This window comes from Haplochromis burtoni, unplaced genomic scaffold, assembly GCF_018398535.1.
Source record: "Haplochromis burtoni strain Fernald_Lab_line unplaced genomic scaffold, NCSU_Asbu1 Contig_38, whole genome shotgun sequence".
In the NCBI taxonomy this organism is placed as follows: Eukaryota; Metazoa; Chordata; class Actinopteri; order Cichliformes; family Cichlidae; genus Haplochromis; species Haplochromis burtoni.
This window is the reverse complement of record NW_024582399.1, coordinates 513799-536373: the sequence shown is the minus strand read 5'-3', so window position 1 is coordinate 536373 and position 22575 is coordinate 513799. Positions and strand designations below refer to the sequence as shown.

Sequence of the window (22575 nt, the reverse complement as noted above, 5' to 3'; positions counted from 1 at the left end):
TCTGTCCTCTTATCTGCAATTTCAGAATAATCTGTCTGCTTGCCATCTGTTCAGATTTCTTTCTCATAATACAGTGAATGAAAGATGAGATGTAAAGGGGGGCAAAATTGAAAAGGACAACCACAAAAGCTTGATATTGTGAACAAAGGCTTTAAGAACTGCATGCATTTTGCTCCTATTTCTGTAATGGAATTTGATGTGTACAACACTCATGTTCACCTAACACCTATGCACCTTCTGCTGAAGCTGGGACCTGTCTCGCTGACACTGTAGAAGCATGAACTGGCTCTTCTCCCTGTCCACTGTCAGCTCTAGGTCCATCTCCCGGCGAAGCTTCTCCATCTGCTCCCTCAGGTGCAATGAACTCTGGGATCTTTGCTCTTCTAGGGCAGCAGTCAGCTACAGAATTAAAGCCAAAACACACACACAAAAAAAACATTTACACAAGACCAGCCTACATATGTTTATTCTTGCATACAATAATGACAACAGCACTGCACTTGCACAACAGCAAAGCTAATTAAAACAGAAAGAGACTTTGTCATTGAGACAAAGAACATCCTGAGGCCGGTCTCTGATTCAGACCAAGTGTGGCGTTCTTCATCATATAAACAGGAAGGAGGAACGTCACACAAGGCTTTGTCAGCTTTGTCAGTGCAAAAAAAAAAGAAAGAAAGAGCTCGAGACACACAGAAAATAATAAAAGTGGTGTTATCAAACAGCTGGGTAAAAAATATTTATACAACATCAAGATGTCTGGCCACCAAACCCCACACAAAGTTGTGTTTAATTCCTCTGTGGTTTCCCTTGATTCTTATTTGCCTCTTTACTACTAAATTTCTAATATCTTATAAAACACTTTGACAAACGCTGTATTGTTCCATGCTGTGTTGCAGCTCAGTGGTGATGCAAGCTCAAAACAGAAACAATGTCCTAACTCCTTTCACACTATGTGAGAGGAACGCTTTGTTAGAGTGTGTTACAATGATAGCAGTGTGACTGGCCTTGTCACAATGCTGTTGCAGTCCAAAAAAGAACTGTTGGGACATAAAACACCAGCTTTCAGAGCGGGGGCCAAAGTTGCATGCGACATATTTTTAGCCCGGCTTGGCCAAGGCCACCTTGTTTTCTTTCCACCAGCAAAGAGATCAGACAAAGTGTGCACCAGCGCCCCGGGACTGGGACCATTGTGATTTTGTATGTGTTTATCTGGTGCATGTGTCTTTGTGCATTTTTGCCTTCAAGTGCAAGAAAAATAGTGGTTGTGGGTGTCAGAGAGGGAAAAAAAGGGCAGATTGGCGTGTGAAAATGTGTGTATTTGACCTTGTGCGTGCATGCATATTATGGTTTTGGTTTGTTGAACTGTATGAGAGACTAAGATTGCGTGTGTTGGATGAAATGAGAAAACACCACTTCCTCTTTGCTGGCTGAATGTACGTGTGAAGAGCATGGATGGTTTGTATGTGTATATCCTTTTGTGAGCGAGTGTATGTGTGTGTGTATGTACACAGCTGTCGTTTGTATTTAAAAAGCGCACCAGAGTGGCCGCTTCCTTTTCATGGGTATAAATTCATGTGAAATCAGGAAGCCCAGAATGAACAATAACCCATATGGATGTGTGTGTTTGTGTGTGTTTGTAAGTATTTTAGTCCAAATAAAGTATGTGTCAATGTCTTCACATCTATGTGTATTTGTGGTGTGTGTGTGTTCCAGTGTTATATTTGTGCCCGGCACTTGTTCAGGCCTAGGAGTACAATGCCTAAAGCAATTCTGTAATTATTTTAAATGATTAATTTTAAATTGACAGCCTAGATACAGCTGGTGGTTTGTACACCACAATAGATTAAAGTCAAATAATCTATATATGATTGAATTGGAGGCTTTTAGCTTTAATTCTAGGGGTTTGGGAATTTGCATTAAGACTTTATTAATTTATTAAGACATTTTTATACACAGCCCCCCATGCTCAAGGGTTCAAAATTAATTAGACAAAGTAATATAGTTTTAAATATAGGGATTGTTTTTAATACTTGGAAGGTTAATCTTTGGCCAGTCAATGACTGTGTCCTGATGTCAGGACTGTACTCAGCCACGCTGAGTAACTTAAAAGCCATGCTTGATGGGTTAAGATCAGAAACCATTTCCTTATGTTGAGAAACTCGTGGGTTGTTTTTGCAGTATGCTTTGAGTCATCATATTACTTGTACTGTGAAGCACTGTCTGTCAGTTTTGCAGCATTTGGCTGAATCTGAGTGGAGAGTATACTTCAGAAATTATTCTATTAGCACTCGCATTATCAATAAACACTAGTGACCCAGTTCTACTGGCAGGGGCACATAACATGACTCCATCATGTTTGATAGATGATACGTGCTGTGCAGCCTCTTTCAGATGTTTTCTAGTAAAGTCTAATCTGGCCCTCTTGCTCTTAAGTCTAACCAGTGGTTTGCACCTTGCTGTAAACTCGCTGTATTTTCATTCACAGGGTGTCTCTTGATTGCAGACGGTGGCAATGACACTACTACCTCTTTTAGGTGTGTTCTTGATTTGGTTTGCAGCTGTTTTTCTTAATAACGGAAATAATTCTGTCATCATGCACTTTAGTCATCTTCTGTGGTCTTTCTGACCTTCTTGATGTTGCTGAGCTGCTCAGTGCATTAATTCATTGTAAGAATGAACCAGATTGTTGATTTAGTCCCTTCTAAAGCTTTTCTCTCTCTGACAGGGTTAGCTGAAAAGCTATTAAAACATGTAACACTTTGAGTCAAGTATAGATATTATACCTGCTTTATTTTTCATAAAATAACCAGGGAACAGGCCTCACCTTGCCTTGAAACTGCTTGCCAGCCAATTGCCAATTGTCTATCTTGAGTGGTTTTCTGAATAAACACCTTTTCAACATGCTCTGTAATGACTGAACAAGGCCCTCCAAAGGCAACCTGCAACTTTACAAGCTTTTTGGTTTCACCGCAGGCCTTTGCTGTAAGATCGGCTAATCAATACATAACAACAACGCTGATTTCTTCCTGCCGAGCCTACGTGAAAACTATTTTTGTCTAGTAATTTTCTGCTGTTAGTCAGCCTAGCGAAAACAGATTGTCCGTGCACTCTCCGTTCAGCTCCTTAACAGATGTGCCTCTGACAGACAGACAGATGGCTCTAACGAGAGAAATGGCTGACGGGAGGGCGGAGTCTTTACGGACTGAACAGAGAGAACACTTCAGCAGCATTATAAATCGCTTTTAATATAACTTTAGAGTATGGCAACCTGTTTAGTCAGTTCTGTCATACTGTTTCTCTCTGATTGCTGCAAGCAGATTTCTTCAAGACTAAGATTTCTATAATGCGATTTCTGGGGTTAAATGTGTTTTAAGGGTGTAGAAGACCTGAGGTAGTGATGGAGATGTGCATACGTCAAGTCAAACATGCTTCTTTGAATTCTTGTCCACAAATATTTTGCTTGTTATGGCTCTTGAGCAAAGCATCTGTATTTTCTCATATAAACATTAATCAGCATAAGCAAAAAAGAAAGAAGCGAGACAGAAAGCAGCTTAATTTCCTTCTTTTTTCTGGTGAAATGCCCTCTTTGTTGTGACACACAGCAAAACCTCAGTGACTTTTGCCGCCAGACAGGCAGACAGTGTACTGTTTGACTAATAAAAGGCAGATTGGTTTTGTGTGCGTGCGTGTTTGTGTGTTCAATTTATCTGGTGTTAAACAGACTGGTGGTCCTGGTGTCCTGTAATGTTGTCCACATTGTGTGAGTCAGGATTCTCCCTATTAGACTTCTCTGAACTGTGACAACAGCTTGGACGCTCTCCTAAACGTCTGTTTACTTCAGCACTCGGGAACTGAATGTCTGACATCGGTAAACTGATGCACTCATTTCATCATACAAAATTAAAACAATGCATTGTACAAATTACACCGCTAGTCATCTGCTGCTGACAATGCGTCTAGGATGGTGTTTATTTTATAGGACTGGTATTAATCTTTCTTCCACATAATTCAGCTGCACCGTGTTCATGTAAATGCTTGACCACGTCAAAATGATCTTAAGATGCCAGGCTGCTCAGGGCGCTGTGCAGTGCAAGCATTTGAAAGGAGACAAATGGGGCATTTTTGGAAAATAAACGGTGGAATAAATAAAAATCTGCTTAAAAAATCCCAAAAAACTGGATGACTACACAAACTGGCTTAGTAACATATTCTTTATTGCTGTGTATCAGTATTTAAAGGATTATTGTTCATACTGATAAAGACTTACCTTTGTGGCCAGCTGCTGAGTGAAGTCTTCCTTCATCATATTAAGGGCTCTGCCATGAGATTCTAGCATAACATCCCTGCAAACACGCACAGTTCACTCATTAAAAATATCCTGCCTTGCAATAAAAACAATCTACTGCACATGTGATACAATTTTTCTCCCTTTTATGTAAATAGGGCAACATTAAACAAACATCCACTGTGGGGGAGACAACATATCATCAGTTCAACTGCAGCCCTAGGACAAGATAACTCCTTTCCTTACTCGATACAGCAGAAATAGCAGCCATCTGTTTGTAAAACCAGACTGTAGTGACAAAAATTTGACCAACTGTCTGAGACCAAATAATGCACTCACAGTCCCTGGCTGCTTTTGACTTTAACAAAGACTCCCCCTGCCCACTGCGTAAATGAAAAAACAAAATACACACATAAACCACCTACAGCCCACATACCACAGACATGCTAAAGACATAAAAGCTCAAAAATTGTCTGTGTGAAGTCTAAGAAAGAAAGACAGTGTGGGAGATAAAGCGGAGTCAGCTAGAAAGGGTAAACCTCATTGATTTGTTGATCTTGTGTCCAAATATTATATGTCACTTCAGCAGCTGGTCTGCCTGATAAGATGTGAAGGAGCATAAATTCAAGGCCACAGTGAGACAAGCTGAGCTTTTTTTCCCTTCTTTTTTTTTTCTTGCAAATGTTTATACAGAGTAATTTGTAGAAAAGGCTCACTGAGGGAACCCGGAGCAACATTAAGGCTTAGAAACTAATACCAAACAAAAAGCAGAGATCCTGTAGACACATATGAATATTGAATTGTCATTAACTGGCTGTGTGCAGGAAGGTGAGGACCCAAATGCAAAACTCACAGGAGCAGGACGTGAACTCAAAAACACAGCTTTATTGCTGGGAAAAAAGGCAAAACGGTACAAATCTAAACAGGGAAAATACATAACTAATCACACGGGGAGGCACACGGGGAGGCACACAAGGAGACGCGACAAAGGACCGAGGGAGACGCGGACATAAACACACAGAAAGATAACGAGGGACGTGGGAGCACACAAGGAACGCAGCTGACACGAATAATCATAACTAGACGGGGCAGGACCAAACACAACACGACCTACACTGATTATCAAGACTATCAAAGTAAAACAGGAAGTACACTGAGACGCAGGCTGGAGGGGGAGAGAGAACACGGAGGAGCAGAAGGGAGAGCACAGACATGACGGGCTGGGGAAACATGGAATAAAACAGGAAGGGAAACGAGGCACAAGAACTCACAGATACACAGAGGGCGACGCGAGGGGAAATCTAATAAACCATGCTGACCAGAATAACCTAGGAACCATAGGATACAAGAGAACTCAAAAATAACACAGAACAATCAAAAATGCACGAAAATTCAAAACACTGGTCAAAATGGCACAAAACATAAATCATATCAATAACATCAAGCATGCTGTCGCACATTCACATACGCTGAAACACACACACACACACACACACACAAAGTGGCATGAGAACTCATGCATGTGTAACAGAGATTAACAAAGTGTCTCATGCATGTAAGAGGCATCATCGGGCAAGGAAAAGTCTTGTACGATGGCTGTGTGTAGAAGCACGCACACAGATGACTCTGTGCATATCTGATTGTGGAGTAGACGAACTACAGTATAATAATAAAGAGCAACAGCTATATTCCATCTCTTCCTGCTCGGGCCAGACGCATTTCTATCCTTTCCCCACTAATCTTGGAAATACACGTGCACAAACACACCACCCCACACACACACACACACACACACACACACACACACACACACACACACACACACACACACACACACACACACACACACACATACAATGAAGCATAAAAATAGATGCAAACTCTTGGGTGTGTGTAGGAGATTTCATTCTGCTGTGATGGGCCATCGGAGTGTAATCGCCAAACAGCACAACTGAATTCTGTATATCAATAAATCCTGTTCAGTTCCTTCTAATGATTTCTCCTTATTGAACTGAACTGTGTAAAGTCACAAATGTTAAGAATAAGATATATGGTATTTGTAATCCACATACAACACCCACTGAAGCACTTTAATTCCTAAGAAGAACCCAGAGCTCAACAGCCTCTTGGTTTGGGTCAATAATTACATAAATGTAATCATATAAATCTTTGATCAGTAGAAAGCCTTTGTTGTCGAAACAATGGTGAGAGCTAATTACAGTCAGGTCCATTATTTGTTGGACAAAAACAGAGTTTTGCTGTTTTGCCTCTGTACACCACCACAGTGGATATTAAACCAAAAAATAAGGAGTGTGGCTGAAGTGCGGTTTACAAAAATGCTGAGTGTTTAGGAATTACAGTCATCTTTTATACACTGTCAAAGGGTCAAAGGTAACTGGACATCTGACACAGTTTCATGGCCTTGGTATTTCATGACGAATGATGCAGATAAAATATCTTTAGATAATTCAAAGTGTTGAATTAGTATTTTAGAGCATCTCACCGAGACCCAAAGAGATGTCAGTGCAAGTGAGGGAGGCTATCATTAGGCTGAAAAAACTAAATAAACCTGTCAGACAGAAACTTTAGGAAAAAACAACAATCAGGTTCATTTTTTAAAAAGAATGAATTCTCTGTGAAGCTCAGCATCACCAAAAGGCCTAAAAGACCAGAAGACTAAAGTGGATGATGACAAAATTATTTCCATGAGTAAGAAAAACAACTTCACAACTTCTAGCAAAGTCAATACGGTGCACGAGGAGGCAGGAATGTCACTGTCAGAGTTTACAGGAAAGAGAAATTTACAAGGTGCAAACCACTGATTACACTCAATTACAAAAAGGTCAGATTAGACTTTACCAAACATCTAAAAGAGCCTGAATCGGGTCACCAGTGTTTATTGATGATATGAGTGCTGATAGAAAGAGCAGAAGGAAGTGTGTTGTGTACAGGGCTGTACTCTCTGCTCAGGTTCAGCCAAATGCTGCAAAACTGACTGGGCAGGACTTCACAGTATGAATGAATAATGACTCAAATCATGCTGCAAAAGCAACCCAAGAGTTTCTCAAGGCAAAGACATGCCAATGGCCAAGTCAGTCACCTGATCTCCCCTCAGTAGAGCAGCTTTTCAGTTATTAAGTACAAAACTGAATTAAGAGAGCAGCTGAAGGTTGTTGCTGTAAAAGTCTAGAAGAGCATCTCAAGGTAGGAAACACAGCATTCGGTGATGAAAATTGGTCCTAGACTTCAATTATCTTTAAGCCTCCACATGAAAAATGAAAGGACTGCTAAAGGTCAGCATTCAGTCACATCATAATTGAACAGAGAGAAAAACTGTGTGTTTGTCCAATAAATTAGGAAACCAAGTGCAGATTAAGTTATATTTCTAGCAAATGATCCATCAGTTGGTCGTTTCAGCGTCGCTGCAGCGCTCTGGGCAGCAGTGACAAGGCAGTCATATTTCAAACAGCTTAAATACCGTTAATCTAATCAAAGCATATTCCTGGTGTCAGTTTAAATGTTCGCTGACTGATAACTGACTGAGAAGCAAGGATTGGTGTCATTTGTCCATGCTGCTTACATTCAACTGCTTAGAGAAGTACATTTCATTGCATACTCAGTATATTGAGAAAAGGACTTTTTTTTTGCCTGTTCTGAGTATGTGTGTTTTCTAAAGCACAGAGCCTGCAGATGTTTTTCAGTTCAGCTGGTGAAGACGAAGAACCCTCCAAGTTAGGATCTGACAGTTTCATGAAGCTGAAGACTTAATATGTGAGAAACTGCTGATGCATACAATATTTGTGTATGTCTTTATGTGAGTGTTTTCAGCAGCGTGTGCATGTGTTTCACTGTCAGATATAATTCCCCTCTGATTATCAAATAAGTAGACCCCCGCAGCTATGCAGTGTATCAGACCTTTTAAATTTGCAGTGAGTGCGTGTGTGTGTGTGTGTTGGCATGTGTGACCCCCTGGGAAGCGTGAGCGTGCAAGTTCAGCCCTCAGAAGGAGGTCTCGGGGGATTACAGGGAGGAATGATGGGAAAATCCGGGAACACTCTCTCGTTCACTCACACGCCAGGCTGCTTTTAAGGACAGGCAAATGTGTTTTTGTGCAGAGTGTGTGTGTGTGTGTGCATGTGTGTGTGAGTGGCTGTGTGCAGCGGGTGCTGCCTCATCAAAAGGCACACTCTATTTGCCTACTTCTGCTGATAAAATCTGTGTGCACACACACAGACAAAGAAATTAAACTGTCCGCACATCACAAAGGCAATTTCCACTTTTTTCCCCCTTTTTTTTGCGTGTTTGTGAATAAACAAAGCGGATCAACAGCTAACACAAATCTCTGCTGACATAATACATCCTCAGGGACACCACTCTCCACCTGGAAAGATGATGAAGATTTCAAAGGCGAGAATCTTCCCACACTCACACACACTTTCAAAGCTTTCGAGCTTTCAAAGCACAAATGGGCTGCCTTGTAAAGAAAAAATTGACATAAATTTACAGCAATAGCAATTTATGAACTGTTAATAAAAAAAAAAAAGGAGGGAGAGCCATAATAAAAGTCAAGAACCAGACAAGGATGATATAATACTTTCCACCCAAGAAAACAGTGAGAAGATCAAGAGTACACCAAGAGACGAGCTTAAAAAAAAAACGACAGCGAGAGAGAAGGGTAAACACAGATGAAGGCAATATCTTAGATGTGTGGTTGAAATAAATCTCCTCTATTCTTTTATTAGCCTATATAAGAAAAGCCAGAGGCATTAAAACTGCTTCTCTGTGGGGCTAGAACGAGTTTGCTCTCGAGTTCATATTTGTCACGAAAACTCTGCAGCTTGAAACCACTGGAAACAAGCCCTCACCCATTTATGGATGAGGAAGCACACGGATACTCCTGACCTCTCTTGACTTTTAAATCTTTCACTCTGAACCCGCTTTCTGCCACTTTTTCTTTCCTCCTTCTCCCTCCACTTTTCCTCTCCGCTCCGTCTCTCTGTTTTAAACTTTGTGTCAGTTAGACTGAATCAAAGGCACGCTGTCAAGTTTCGTGTGTGTGTGAGTGTATGAGTGAGTGTGTAGATTGTGTGCGGCCCCTGTGACCCATGCTGTGTGCATGCGAAAGCCAGACAGTGTGTGAAGTAACCACCGAAACCACAGTCACAGTCTCCATCCCTCCTCCCTGAAACACTCCTAGCCTTCTACCTCCCTCTCTCTTTCACTCTCCTTTCCTACTTTCTATCCTCACTTTCTCCATAATTTGTTCTCCTTTTTCCTGCCTCCTTCTGCTCTCTTCACCGTCCCTCTGTACTGACCTTCTTGTCCATCCCTGCAATTTCACCACTCCCTCAATCTTACTCTGGCCTGAGGAAAATTTTGCCTGCCAGCTGTTAAGATTGCCCTTTCACTGTCACTTCACAACTGCTTTTCATCGGCAGCTATTTAAAGAGCTGCCGTTCCGAGTTAACGTAGAGATGATGGGGTGAATTATCCTTGCTGCTGCGACTGAGTAGTAGCAGTAATTTGGCTGTCTTTATTACACAGCTGCCACTTTTACTTTCAATCTTGTTTTTTAGTCCTTTTTCACATATGCTCACTAAATGGCTTTGCATATACCACAAAGCATAAATAAAGTACCTATAGTTCCTCTACTGTACTACTACATGTAGTGTAGGCTGCTCTGAGCGGTCAGTAAGAATAGAAAAGTGATATATATTAAAGATGATTTGAATCCTTACAAGCAGACCAAGGATTATTACATAGTAAACTAGCAAGCACAGCCTGTGGCTCATGTGGTACAGCAGGCTATCTACCAGTCAGATGGTCAATCTCTCCTTGGGCCAGAGTGAACCTCAAGTTACTTTCAAGGCATCCATGTGAATGTTAGATAAAATAAATGAGTTGGATAGATGGATACACGTGTGTTTGGGTGAATGATACTTGCTCTAAAGAGGACGCTGAGCACAGAACTACGACGAGTGTTTCTGCTCAAATCAGGCAATAAAAGTGCTGGAAGGGGATAATGTGCAGCACATACTGTAGAGAGGAATGTGTGCCGGTGGGTGTGCGTCAACAGGGGATAAAGCTGGACCCAGGTAGCGCTCTAAGTGGAAGCACAGAAGGAGTGGTGATAAGACAGATGCTGCAGATGTGTAGCAAAAGTCTGTAATGTGAAAAGGGTGAGAAAGACCAGAGAACTGCGAGTCCTTTCATGGGTCACTGGAGGTCGGTGGAGGTGGTTAAGTTGTCTGCAGCAAGAAAAAAATAAAGGGCTTTTGTTTCACGACATTTCACCAGCAGCCACAGAGAGGGTGAATCTGTGTCTGTGTGAGTCATAAACTTTATAGGTGTGAAGATGAAAAATGCGACAGTATACCATCCGAGCTATGGGGCCCCATGTCTCCTTCCCACGTCCCTGTCCCACAATTGTCTTAATTTTTTGTGTATCTGTAACTCCTAAAATTGGTTGCTTTTTCTCCACATGTGTCTCTGTTACAAACTCTGATAAGATTAAATTACTGCTGTTTGTTTCACTGGCAGCACTTTTATAGATCAAAGTTAGCACCTATGCTGCAAAATGATGAACTACAGAATAGAACAGAAGTCACAGTCATCACCTTTCTTTCTTCAGCTCTCTTGTTTCCTGCTCTGTATTCTCCAGAGCTCTCCTTAGTTGTGTCACTTCCTCTGCAGCTGCAAAGTACTTCCGGTTCATCTGCTCCTCTCTCTGACTGCAAGACAACAGCTGCTTCTGCATTGCATCACATCTCTGTTGGCATGACAACCACCTCTCATGTTTCTCCTCCAGCTCCACTTGTAACCTATGAAAAAGACACATAAGATGAGCGTGCACACATGGCAAGGTTTGCTTTTCAACTCTGTACTGACAGGTCAACCGGTCTGTGTAAGCACCAAGGACAGTCTGTTCATTCTCCAACCTTATCAGACTTCAGCAGGTGAGAAAAAACTGGGACTTTTAAAGTTCATTGGGCCTCATTTACTAACAGTGTGTATACACAAATCTACGATTTATCAATATTTTTGGCTATGAATTTGTTCGTACTTTAGGAACAAATTTATAAGTTACCTTTTTGTGCGTACGAACAAATACCAGCGGCTGGAATTTAAACACAAGTCTAAGCCTACTACTACTGCTACTAATAACAACAATAATCAATCTGATTATTATTATTGCCTTTTGGACATTATATACAGCTGTCTAAAACACTGTGTTCATGACTACAAAAGCAGGCATGTAAAGGAAATAAATACTACAGCTGAGGGAAAGCATAGCCACGCTATGGAGGAAGCTCATTTGCGCCACTTGTATCCACGATCCCATTCTTTTGGCTCGTGACCATGGGTGCAGGTGGGGACGTGGATCGACGAGCTTCACACTCAGCTCTGTCTTCAACTCAATAGACTGGTGCAACGCCCACATAACTGCAAACGTACATATTCCATTACCTCTTATCATATTTTAAATGTTATTATCTTCCATTAAAAAGGACTTCAATCATTGCCAGATGTCATCACTCAGAGTCTAATTTCTTGGCACTGTGCTATGGGTGCTGGAGAGTCAGGTTTTTTTTTTTCAATTTCATATGAGGAGTTTCTATTCGGGGCTGACAGATCACGTCTTCCTTGTCCTTTGTGCAGGGTAAGAACGTTTCCATGCACCAATTAGAAAATGATGTTTCCTCCTTTATTAGTTTTAATCTTTTAACTTTATGCACATTGCATCAAGCAAAAATTCAATTATATGCAACATTCTCTGACTGGGGGAAATTTGTTTACCATTTAAACCTATTTTCTGCATTCTCCAGCATATAAAATAAAATACTTTTTTGTGTTTACACTCGCTCTTTCAAATAGATGCAAGTAAAACACAGAAAAAATAAATAAAATCAAAGATTCAACAGCACTAAGTCCTGTCGCTGTTAAATCCATCTTCACCTGTTAAGCAGGAGCGGTCATGTCAGTGGGGAGATCCGGGTGTCTCTCTGTGAATTTCCCATTCCCGTAGCAGCGTGCTCGGTGCTCGCTCAGATTTGAAGTTAAATCTTTCGCTGTAAAAAGAAGTTTTCTTCCCGCAGACAGTTAAAAAGCAGACACTAATGTTTTTGTCACTTTTCACAGAATCAAACTCAAAGTAATGTCAGTACTTTCAAGCTTTAAGCACTGCATGGTCGTACTCTCCCCCACACTCCAGATTATCCATTGTTGTTCTACACATGTCTTTTGCTGCCACAGACGTCGCACGCTCGTACGTCATTGTCATGAGAAACTCTCACAAACAAAATCACGGTTTAGCAACGCAGTAACGCAGCGTGCTTACGGGAGCGTAACAGTAATCCAATTACTTTTTTGCAATAGTAATCCATTGCTTTACTGGTTACTTGAAAAAAGTAATCAGATTACCATATCCATCTCTGGTCCAGAGTACCAAATTTACTTGACTGTTCATTCATGAAAAAACACAGGAGAAAAATAATGAACGGGCAGGTGCACTATCTACGTTGGCCATAGATCTCGATGCTTTATTAGGAGGCAGACAAGCAGGATCAAGTGTTTTTGAGAAAACAGAGAATGAGATGGGCTGACAAAGAGAAACAGAGCTCTAAAGTGGTGTCAAACACAGAAAGATATGGATTCTCTTGTCTGTTCTCGCTTTTATCTGCTTTAAAGGAACATATTAAAGGAAATTGCAGGGACATTCAAATAAACCTATTTCAAACCACGTGAAGCAAGCGTAACTGGACAGATTCACAGATTGAAGTTCAATTTCGAAATCAGTACCTGCAGCGTTAGAAAGCAGGCACTCATTGGTTTCCCTGCAGAAGCCAAAGTGTTTTGACCAGATAAACATTGTCTTTTGGTACCTATGGTCTCCATATTTGGGGCAGTTTAGTAAATTGCTGTCTCCTGTTACATTTTCAGGTATCGGGGGATGTTTCTTCAATCTCTCATCCTTCTAAAATAGCTTCCACCTCCCCCAGCGGAGCACTGCTTTATGTTGAGCCGTATAGGAGCCAGAGGGTTAGATCAGAGGCTTCAGTGTGGGAGGGGAAATAAATCGACGGTGTAATTGAACGCATCAGGCTGCCAGCATCTTAGAACGGGAATACCAGCAAATACCATGTGAAAAAATACACACCCTACATTTATCGCCTGCATGGAAAGATGAGAGGCCTTGTGGGTATACACATGTGGGTTGTGTGAGTGTGACACACATGTGTGTTAGTGTGACGGACTACTGCTTTACCTCGGCATAGCTACAGTACAGTATGTCTACGGATGCGTGTGTGTGTGTGAAACGTGATTCCGCGGCAACTAAGAAGTGCTTCCATCTGTCGTGCCAGCCTCACACGAGCTTTGGCTGTGTCGCCGGCACTTTATGGAGCCTAAGATCTCCACAAATGATCCAAGGGCCAACAGTTATACAGCCACCTCTCTTTGGGAGGAAGGAGATGGAGCACAGGAAGAGAATAATTGGAGAAGAATGAGTGGGATGAGAGTTGTGGTTGTGGGAAAGTTGGAGCGTGGAGAAACAGAAAGAGGAGCAAACCTGAGGAGCTTTCCTCTGTGTTCCTTTTCAGAGTCTTCTAGCTGGGACAGCTGCTCCTCACTCCGTCTCTTCTGCTCTCTGGAGACCAAAAGCACATGGCACAGGTGATCATTTCCACCATTTGTTGAGTAAATACATTTATGACCAATTTATGAGCATAGATCTAATATAGCAAGCATTAACTCCCATACCCACAGTTCACATTCAGCCAGAAGGAAATCCATATTCCCTGGGTATGTTTTTTACAATCTCAAGTGTCACTGTAGAGTACTTGAGCAAGATGCCAAATCAATACAGCTGCTATTCTGCGCACTCCTTGACTTGAATCTCCATGTGGAAGAAGCCAAGCTTAACAATGAATCCTCCCTCTGGGACCAGCAAAAGTTCAAGCATATTGCAACTCTTCGAGCTCAAAAAAGTGCTGCTGTCTGTCAGTTTGCAACTAAATTGAGTTGCTATGTTGTGATTTTAATGTAAAAAAAATTTAGATGGTGTTTTTTAGATCACCTCTTGTTCTATGGGCAGCTGCTGCCTCTTCTCGAGAAAGTAAATCGGCTTTAATTCTAATAGTGCGTGCCATGACAGTGTGTGATACTCCTACCTTCCATGCATACACATACACAGACACACACATACTTTACCCTAACCCCCCTAACCCTGCCGGCTTCTCAGTCTAATCCCCTCTCTGGCGGCATGATCAGTTAATGTGTTTGGGTGTATGTGTGCGTGCCAGTATGTTTTCGGCCGTCTAGCCCTGTGACCTTGCAAACACACGCAACGAGGATATAGACTGAGAAGGCCTGCATGTCTGAGCTCAGAGGGAGGCGGCCTGTTTTCACTTCCAGTGAGACAGATTTTGTTTTTTTTCCCTGACAAACACTTTGGAATTATTTGTACATTTCAACAAAAGTGGATTCACAGCCGGAGCAGCTCCTCACTCTATAAGTTCTGTAATCTGCATTTCATGAGTGATTTGATTGCTTTTTAGTAACAGTTCAAGCTCTAAAAGCAACATGAAATATGTCTAAATGCTTCGCACAGACACCTGAATCAGAATGTGCAGGCCTAAACCAACTGTAATTTCAGCAAAGTTTTAAAAGTGTGGCTTTAGCCTGACCTTTCTGATTATTTGTCAAGCCAATGCTTGGGGACTAACAGCTCTGACCCTGCAAAAATGGCAGCTTTCCCCTTGAGATGTACGTCTAAAACTATATAAAAAGAAAAAGAAAAGAAAAGAAAAGGCAACACAGTAACGGCAGCTAATGCCAGACAACCACATTAAATCCATGCTGGAGAGATGAGTTCAGGGTGACACGTAAGGTGTGAATGTGATAGCAGCCAGTGAAAGTATGCGAATGTTAGTCACAGACAGAAGCACAAATACAGACACATAATGAGAGTAACACTCGCAGCTGTCTGGCTCCAGTTATCAGCCTCCCGCTCTTTGTACCTTCCATCACACTCACACATCTCCATCCCATACTCTCTCTCGCTTGCTCTTTTTTTTTCTTAACCTTCTTTTCTTCCCGGGCATCTACCGATGATTTGGAACAGACCTCCTGCATTCTTTCTATTCAGCTACAGCATAATACAATTCATACTTTACAAACTACTATGCCTTGACCCTCTCTCTCTCCCTCCCTTTGTGTTTTCAAGGTCAGAGATGACATGATATCTTCATGATATCTATCTCACAATATCTTACTCTCAACTGCTGTTTCCGTTCTTTCTATTCTTTATCTCCCGGTCTCCTGTTCCTGACTCTTTTTCCTCTGAGGTGAAAAGGGCCTTTGAGGGAGAGAAGGATGACTGAGAGAGTGAGAGAGAGAGAGTAAAACGGTGGTCGGTGGTGTTTTCTTTGTGACTTTGCAGGCTTCAAAGTGCAGTCAAGTCCACAGTGCTCCGTGAGAGCGCTGGAGGACTTTGGGCACATTTGTGGCTACAGGCATGTGGTGCACACAGTTTGCACATGGAAACAAAGTGAGAGTCAGAAGAATCTATTATCACATATTATCAGTAGATGTGTCAGAAGCAGGTTACGATCACAACATGAGGATTCCAGGAAAGTTCCTCCAGGGGAGGGGAGATGGGTTCAGAATAAAAACAACAAAATCCCTTAATAGTTTTTCCCACTGAGTGGACCGAGTTATGTCACTATCGGTAAACCCTGCACGAACTTAAAACGAGGTGAAAAAGCTTCCTGGTTGTGCAAGATTTAATCAAGGTAACCACAGCAGATGTGGCATGCGCAATCACAGCCTGACAGCACGTAGCATTCAGATCAGAGCCGTCACATGTTTGCAGGCTTCAGCTGGATGACTGATGGAATCACATTAATCTTCGCCCGTCCTTCGTGGCCACATTTCGTTCCCCTGCGTAATTAGATGTGTCACACAGTTCAGGAATGCCTCGTAAAAGTGAAGCAGACCAGGAAAATATTCGAGTGACCAAAACTGCGCACTGTTTGCTGCCGATCGGGCCTGAAGCAGGACAGGTGGCAGTCACTGGAGGATGTGGTGAATGGCAACACCAAAACTGAAATGCTGACTCAGAGTGGTGTTGTTCTTGGCAACCGGTCACAGGAAAGCAGACACTTGCAACATTAGGGAAATGCATTTATTTTTGTGGTGTGTGCTTACAAAAGAGTGAGATTTCTTTTGAATTTGAAAAGGGAAGAGGAAAGAAAAAAAAGTCTTCTTTCTCAAAGGGCTGTGGCTGATTTTTATCTAGCATGTGATAAACAGCAGAGTGTGGTGAGGGTGGAAAAAAAAGACAGAAAAAAATCTGTTTCTGTGTCAGAGAACTCGTGGGAAACGGGGCATCCTGAGAGCAGTCGCTATACTACTGCCAATAACCACACAGACATATGACATAATGCACACACACTGGCTTTAATGCACACACATGCGGGCACACACATACACAGGGCAGCCAGCGTGCATCATCCTTATGAAAACAAGCTGTTTCACATCAATCACATCAATCCTTTGCTCTTTCTCTCTTGACCTTCACTCATTTCACCAACCACTCTTTCATCTTTCCTCTCGTGCTCCATGCGTCCTATCCCATCTTTCATCTAACCCTCTCCTCCAACTAATCCATCCTTTTAACCGGGCCTGCGTCTGCGTTGGATGAGCCATGTGTTCGTCCTCTGATGAAAGGACGAGCTCGGTGTCTCCTGCCAATCAGAAAGCAGCAGGACTCTTCCCAACACCTCTTCCAAACGACTCATCCTGAGATATAGGCGGAGGTTTGTGAAGCTCTCTGTGATGCACTGACAAATGCTGACAGATGATACATAGCCAGTAGCGTGAGTCATAAATCAGATTAATAAAAGTTAATCCACACAAGGAGCAGAGTTTGCATGCACAGTGTATTATAAATTAGCGTTATTTTTGGATGAAAGGAAGGTGATAAAAGTATCCTAAAAGTCTGTAAGTCACTTTGTTTGCAAATGAGAGAACAAGCTGCCCTTGGCTGGTCAGAATGCACAGCAAGATCAAAAAAACATTCCACAGCTGTGGACTGTCCTCAGATATGTGTGTTTCCAAAGCAACCAGATAGTGCCACAGAAGCAAAACAGGTGTGGATGTCTGATTGAGGTGTGCGTCAAAGGTTGGGGAGTTGTCATGGCGATGGCTTTTACACACAGATTATTATTTTTTTGCTCTTAAATATCAAGAGTGAATCGAGGGTCCAACATGCTCTGGAGACGTGAAGATACAAGTTGAGACTAAAAGGATTCAGGATGCACAGAGACGCCCATAAACTCCCACAAAACAGCGTCTGTGGGCATTTTAGTCAGCGTCAAGCGGACAGTGAAAGGAGGGTCGACTCAGACGTCCCATCTGGACCTCAGTCTTGACCTCGGCTGACTGTCTGCCACACACGAAACAGATTAATCACTCCCTTGTGCTCATTGTTATTTCTAACCAGCGACATTCGTTCAAGTAGAGCACAAATCTGTGGCACACCCATGCAGTGTTTAACAACTTGTTTAGAACATGCAAACCACACAGCAGTTAAAATCAGCTGTTATATTTATGCATCGGGATTTAAATTAATAAAACTGAAAAATATTCTCTATTGCACTTTCTTATAATACTTACTTAATAACAAAATCGGCAGCATTAGTAATAATAACATTATTTATGAATGAATATAACTTGTTTGGTTTTGTTTTTTAACACTTTGGCACTTTTTAAGCAAAGCAAGATGAATTTTTATCAAGACTAACACAATTATTCCTGAATTAACTGACGTAACGTTTACTCAATATTACACTTAAGGCACTTTGTACTTTTATTCGAGAAGCACTTCATTTGATTTCCAAGTAAAAAAAAAAAGATTAAAGCAAGAAATATGATACCAAGATACAAAAATAAATATACCCAGTTTTGATAAATATTCAAGCAAATTTACAAAACATGTTCAGACAGTTGACGCGCCAAACTGGCCTACAGCTACCATTGTAATTGACAACAGTGAGGAACTGCTCAGATACCTACATGTCAGCCCCTGTTTCTCTGTCATCATCTCCATACACACCCTTTATCATGCAATAAAGTCTTAGGCTTGAACATATTTGCCTGATCCTTCTCACCTAACTCATCATGCAACATGTCCTTAAGGCTGATTCTCCCTGTAGCATTCTATCTCCATATGTCAGGTCGCGTCAGACTGCAAACCTCGCCTCCGTCATCTCTGTCTCTGCATTCATCCCTGTGTTAGATGGATGTGCACGTTCCACATGCGTGGCCACAAAGTCAAATTAAGGTTGGGCACATGCAAGCAGAGGCGTGAGCAGTTTTTATGGCAAGAAAGAGGGCAGCGGGTCAGATGGAATTAGCTTAAAAATAAAACACAAAAGTAGAGAATGAGAACGATCTGTTTCATGCAAAAGCAGTCGAAGAGAAGAGGACACGGACATGGAAAGAAACACAGGAAAACTATTATTTGTGCACCACAGTAAACTGTTTGCTTTCTTCAGTTTCCCTGAAGAAATATAATATTCTTTGCGATTGATTGCAAACAGACTTGTAACTGGGGACCAGTATCTAAGCAGGTTTTTAATTCTAAATACGCACCAGTGAAATCAGTGAATGTTAACCTTGAATTATATTCACACTGCTGTGTACAGTGCAGTGCAAAAGTCTTGAACCGCAATGAGCAATAGTTCTCCAGGCTTTCTGAAGATGATCCTTCCTTTTTGTGTGTTTGGGGTTTTCTTATGCACATGATACGTGTTTCACAGACCCACACGCTACAGAATAATTATGAATTAATTCCACAATCTCAATCATTCTGCATATATTACATTCAGTACCATCAGTAATGTTTCTAAACCCGATTAGCATTGAATAAATCCTGAAGCACAGTGAATTTATTTGCATCATTTATTGTAAAGTTTGCTCCTGTTGGAGGAAGATGAGGTTTCTCTTGTCCAGGCTGAAGTGAAGAAGCAGCAGAGTCCTTCTTCTGGAAAACCTGAAGTGCTTCTTATTTTTCAGGCACTTTTCCTGTAGACTTTTGTTCTGTGCTATGAGATTTGTCATCTCAATAATAAGTTCTTTGTGTTGTAACTCAAATTTTCTCCAGCCCTTTAATTTTTTGTGATTTTTCCATGCTTTTCTTGGAGTTCTTACTGTTTTTCTTGCAGCTCTTTATATTTTTCTTCTTGAACTTTCTTATCCTCATGCATGTTGTGGTTTGTTTGTTGTACTTTGTCTTGGATGCCCAGCAACTCTTGATGTCTCCTCTGCAGTTCTTGAAGTGTAGACTGGATAGTTTGTTTTTTCTCTTGTCGTCACTTCTCCTCTTGCATTTCAGTGTTTACTGTGCTTTGTTATATAGTCCTTTCAAATTGGTATTTTTGCTCACCATTGCTTGGATTTTACTCTGAATTTCTGTGCATCTTTTCTCCTGTTCTTGTTTCTTATCCTCAATTTCATTGTTTTTGTCCTTTGCTTTGTAAATAATGGTAATTCTGTATTTTTCTTCATGAAGTATTGGAGAACATGTTGTAGTGAATATTTTTTCGAGGGTTAAAAAAGGTAATCGATGGGAAAATTTGACCTGCAGTGAGCAGTTAAAGTGTGCATGTGAAAACACTGTTCGTGCTTGATGAAACGTCGCTGCCAAGTCACAGCTTATCAAACAGTTGTAAAAATACATTTTACCACAGCAATAAATGTCGTCCTCCTGCTGGGAAGAAAAAGACTGATGTTCCTGAACACATCCTCGTGGGACTCATGAGGGTTTGAGAAATTATTAATTTTAACCGAACATCCTGCTCCATTTTGTTGCGTATCTTTATCTTTAAGGCTAAAGGCAGGAAGCAAAAAGCTCTGTGAAGTTTTACAAAGGGATGCAAATGTTTCTTTTTGTTGTCCAATTTACACAGCTGCATGTGTGTATGTTCTATTTATACACCTGTGGCTTATGGCAGAACTTGTCAAACATGGCAATAAAACACCTGCAAAGAAGAAGTGCTTTTCACTGAATGCGAAACTGAAACATGGTTATCTCAGATCTGGAATCACGAACAGAACAAACACGAATAAACAGCAACAGAATGACTGAGGCTGTCAACTCAGTGGCAGAAGTGGAAAGCCTGTCGACAGCAGGATGGCCGGCAACTGTTCCTTTATCCAAGAGCTAAACACTCATGAGCTGGAAAACATTAGCCAAGGTGAAATTCGGTGGACTGATCATTTTAGTAAACAGACTGAATTTTAATAAAACATGTAATTAAAGCAGACACATTGTACTCGTTTTTAGTTCCATATCCTGGGACTTTGGAGAGTTCCGTCCACAGATCTTCTACAGGACTGAGGTCTGGAGACTGGCTAGGCCACTCCATGACCTTAAGTGCTTCTTCTTTAGCCACTCCTTTGTTGCCTTGTTGGGATGTTTCCGGTTACTGTCACGCTGAAAGAAAGCCTCTTCCATGACCCATTTCGAGTGCTCTCACGGAGGTTCTTATACAAGATTTTATTGAACATGATTCCAGAGCACAGGTGAATCTGCAAAAGGAAAATATGCTGCTGCAGGTCTGTCCACCACACACGGGCAGCTTTATGGAAATCGCAGACAGATATCATTCATAACACTGACAACACTGCAACAGAATTAACGGAGCGGGAAAATGTTTTGCCTGATATAACAAAAAAACTCGGGCACACCTTTTCTACCTTATTTCATAATCTAGACTTAAATGCTCATAAACACAGCCACCTTTCGTTAGGAACATCAATTGAACCAACCCACAATCTAACAACCACAGCTATTCACAATCCTCTAGTTCCCACATAGCAAGCAGGTCTGGCCCAGATCTGGTATCAAGCCGGCACTGCTGGCTGACTTCTGGCATGGTAAGTAGTGTTGGTCAAGTTACTTGAAAAAAGTAATCAGTAACTAATTACTGATTACTTCCCCAAAAAAGTAATCCTGTTACTTTACTGATTACTTATTTTCAAAAGTAATTAATTACTTAGTTACTTTTTAAAAACACGATTTACAACCTGAAGAGGTTGTAACGCGTTACTGCCCATCTCTGCATGGAAGGTTAACAGATGCTATGACAAGGAGTAAAGGGAATGTCAGGGCTATTTATACACGAGGGTAATCAGGGAAGTGGAAACACAACAGTAACAAGACTCAGCTGCACTCAATCTAGACATGGAAGCAGGGGAGGGAAGTAAAACTAAAAACAAGGCACGGGTGATAACTAAAAATAAATAAATGAAACAGAAAGTGAAGAACAAGAACTATAAGAAGCCATAATTTAGTCTCACAGCATGTTAACTTTGGAAATGTGTGTTGATAACAAGTTCCACTCATTAGACCAAAGGATCCAGCATTTTTCATTTACCAAAAAATCTACAAATTTTTGATTTAGATTTTGGTCAGACCACTTTGCTTCATTTAAACCCTAACATTTTTTTTAAGTACCACTCACTTTACAACCTGTCATGTCTTTCCCCAGACGACCCTACGGCATGAAGATGGTGATGATGACAGCCAGCCTCCACCAATGGTACGCCGGGACCGCAGGCGAGCCAGTGTTGGGGGCGGGGACAAAAGACATGGCCTGGAGAGGAGGCGGAGCCGCAGGGCTTCTCTTGGACGATCCGGTTACGCCTCGCCCTGCAGCCCCGCGTCCCCACAGAGAGCCGGCTTCCAACCTTTCAATGGAATCAGATCTGAGGACGTGAGCGAGAGGTGAGGGTGGTGGAAAATAAAACAGTTGCGTATCACTTATTAAAATCTAGGTGCAGGGTTACTCAAAAGGTGTGGTGACAAAGCAAACAAAAAAGCGATAGTTCTTTAATATGTTCTCATTCTTCAGAGAAGTTCTGACTGTTTTACTGCTTTCTGCTCCAGAGCACTGTCAGGTTACCTTCAGTCCATGTAAGTCCAAACGTCACTGAGCCTCTGCTCCTCACAGACCTGCTGTAACAGCTACCTATGTGTCCTCCCTACTCACAGCGTGGGTTTTCCTGCTGCACCTAAACCCCACTGCAGACTTCTGCTGCACTGGAATAAAAATAATTGTTTTCAGCAGCTGCGCACGCCTTCGGGGTTTGCTTGCAATTCTAATAGAGGCGAACACGATATTAAACCAGCACAGGCTTTTCTCAACGCTGTGTGTAAGAGCACAACAAAATGGGATCAGGATGGGACTTTAACTGTTTACTAAAGGCAAATCTTTCATCTATTG

General features: G+C 41.6%; 1 protein-coding gene across 1 annotated transcript in view; it reads right to left on the bottom strand.

The window, feature by feature from the left end:
• The window catches only part of lekr1 (leucine, glutamate and lysine rich 1), a 101088-nt gene that overhangs the window by 13200 nt on the left and 65313 nt on the right, over window positions 1-22575 (bottom strand). Inside the window, exons 7-10 of the mRNA XM_005920114.2 lie at window positions 13854-13931; window positions 10903-11106; window positions 4268-4343; window positions 235-399 (exon numbers count right to left, since the gene is read on the bottom strand). Coding sequence (XP_005920176.1) covers window positions 235-399; window positions 4268-4343; window positions 10903-11106; window positions 13854-13931 — 523 coding nt within the window. The remainder of the gene's footprint in view (window positions 1-234; window positions 400-4267; window positions 4344-10902; window positions 11107-13853; window positions 13932-22575) is intronic.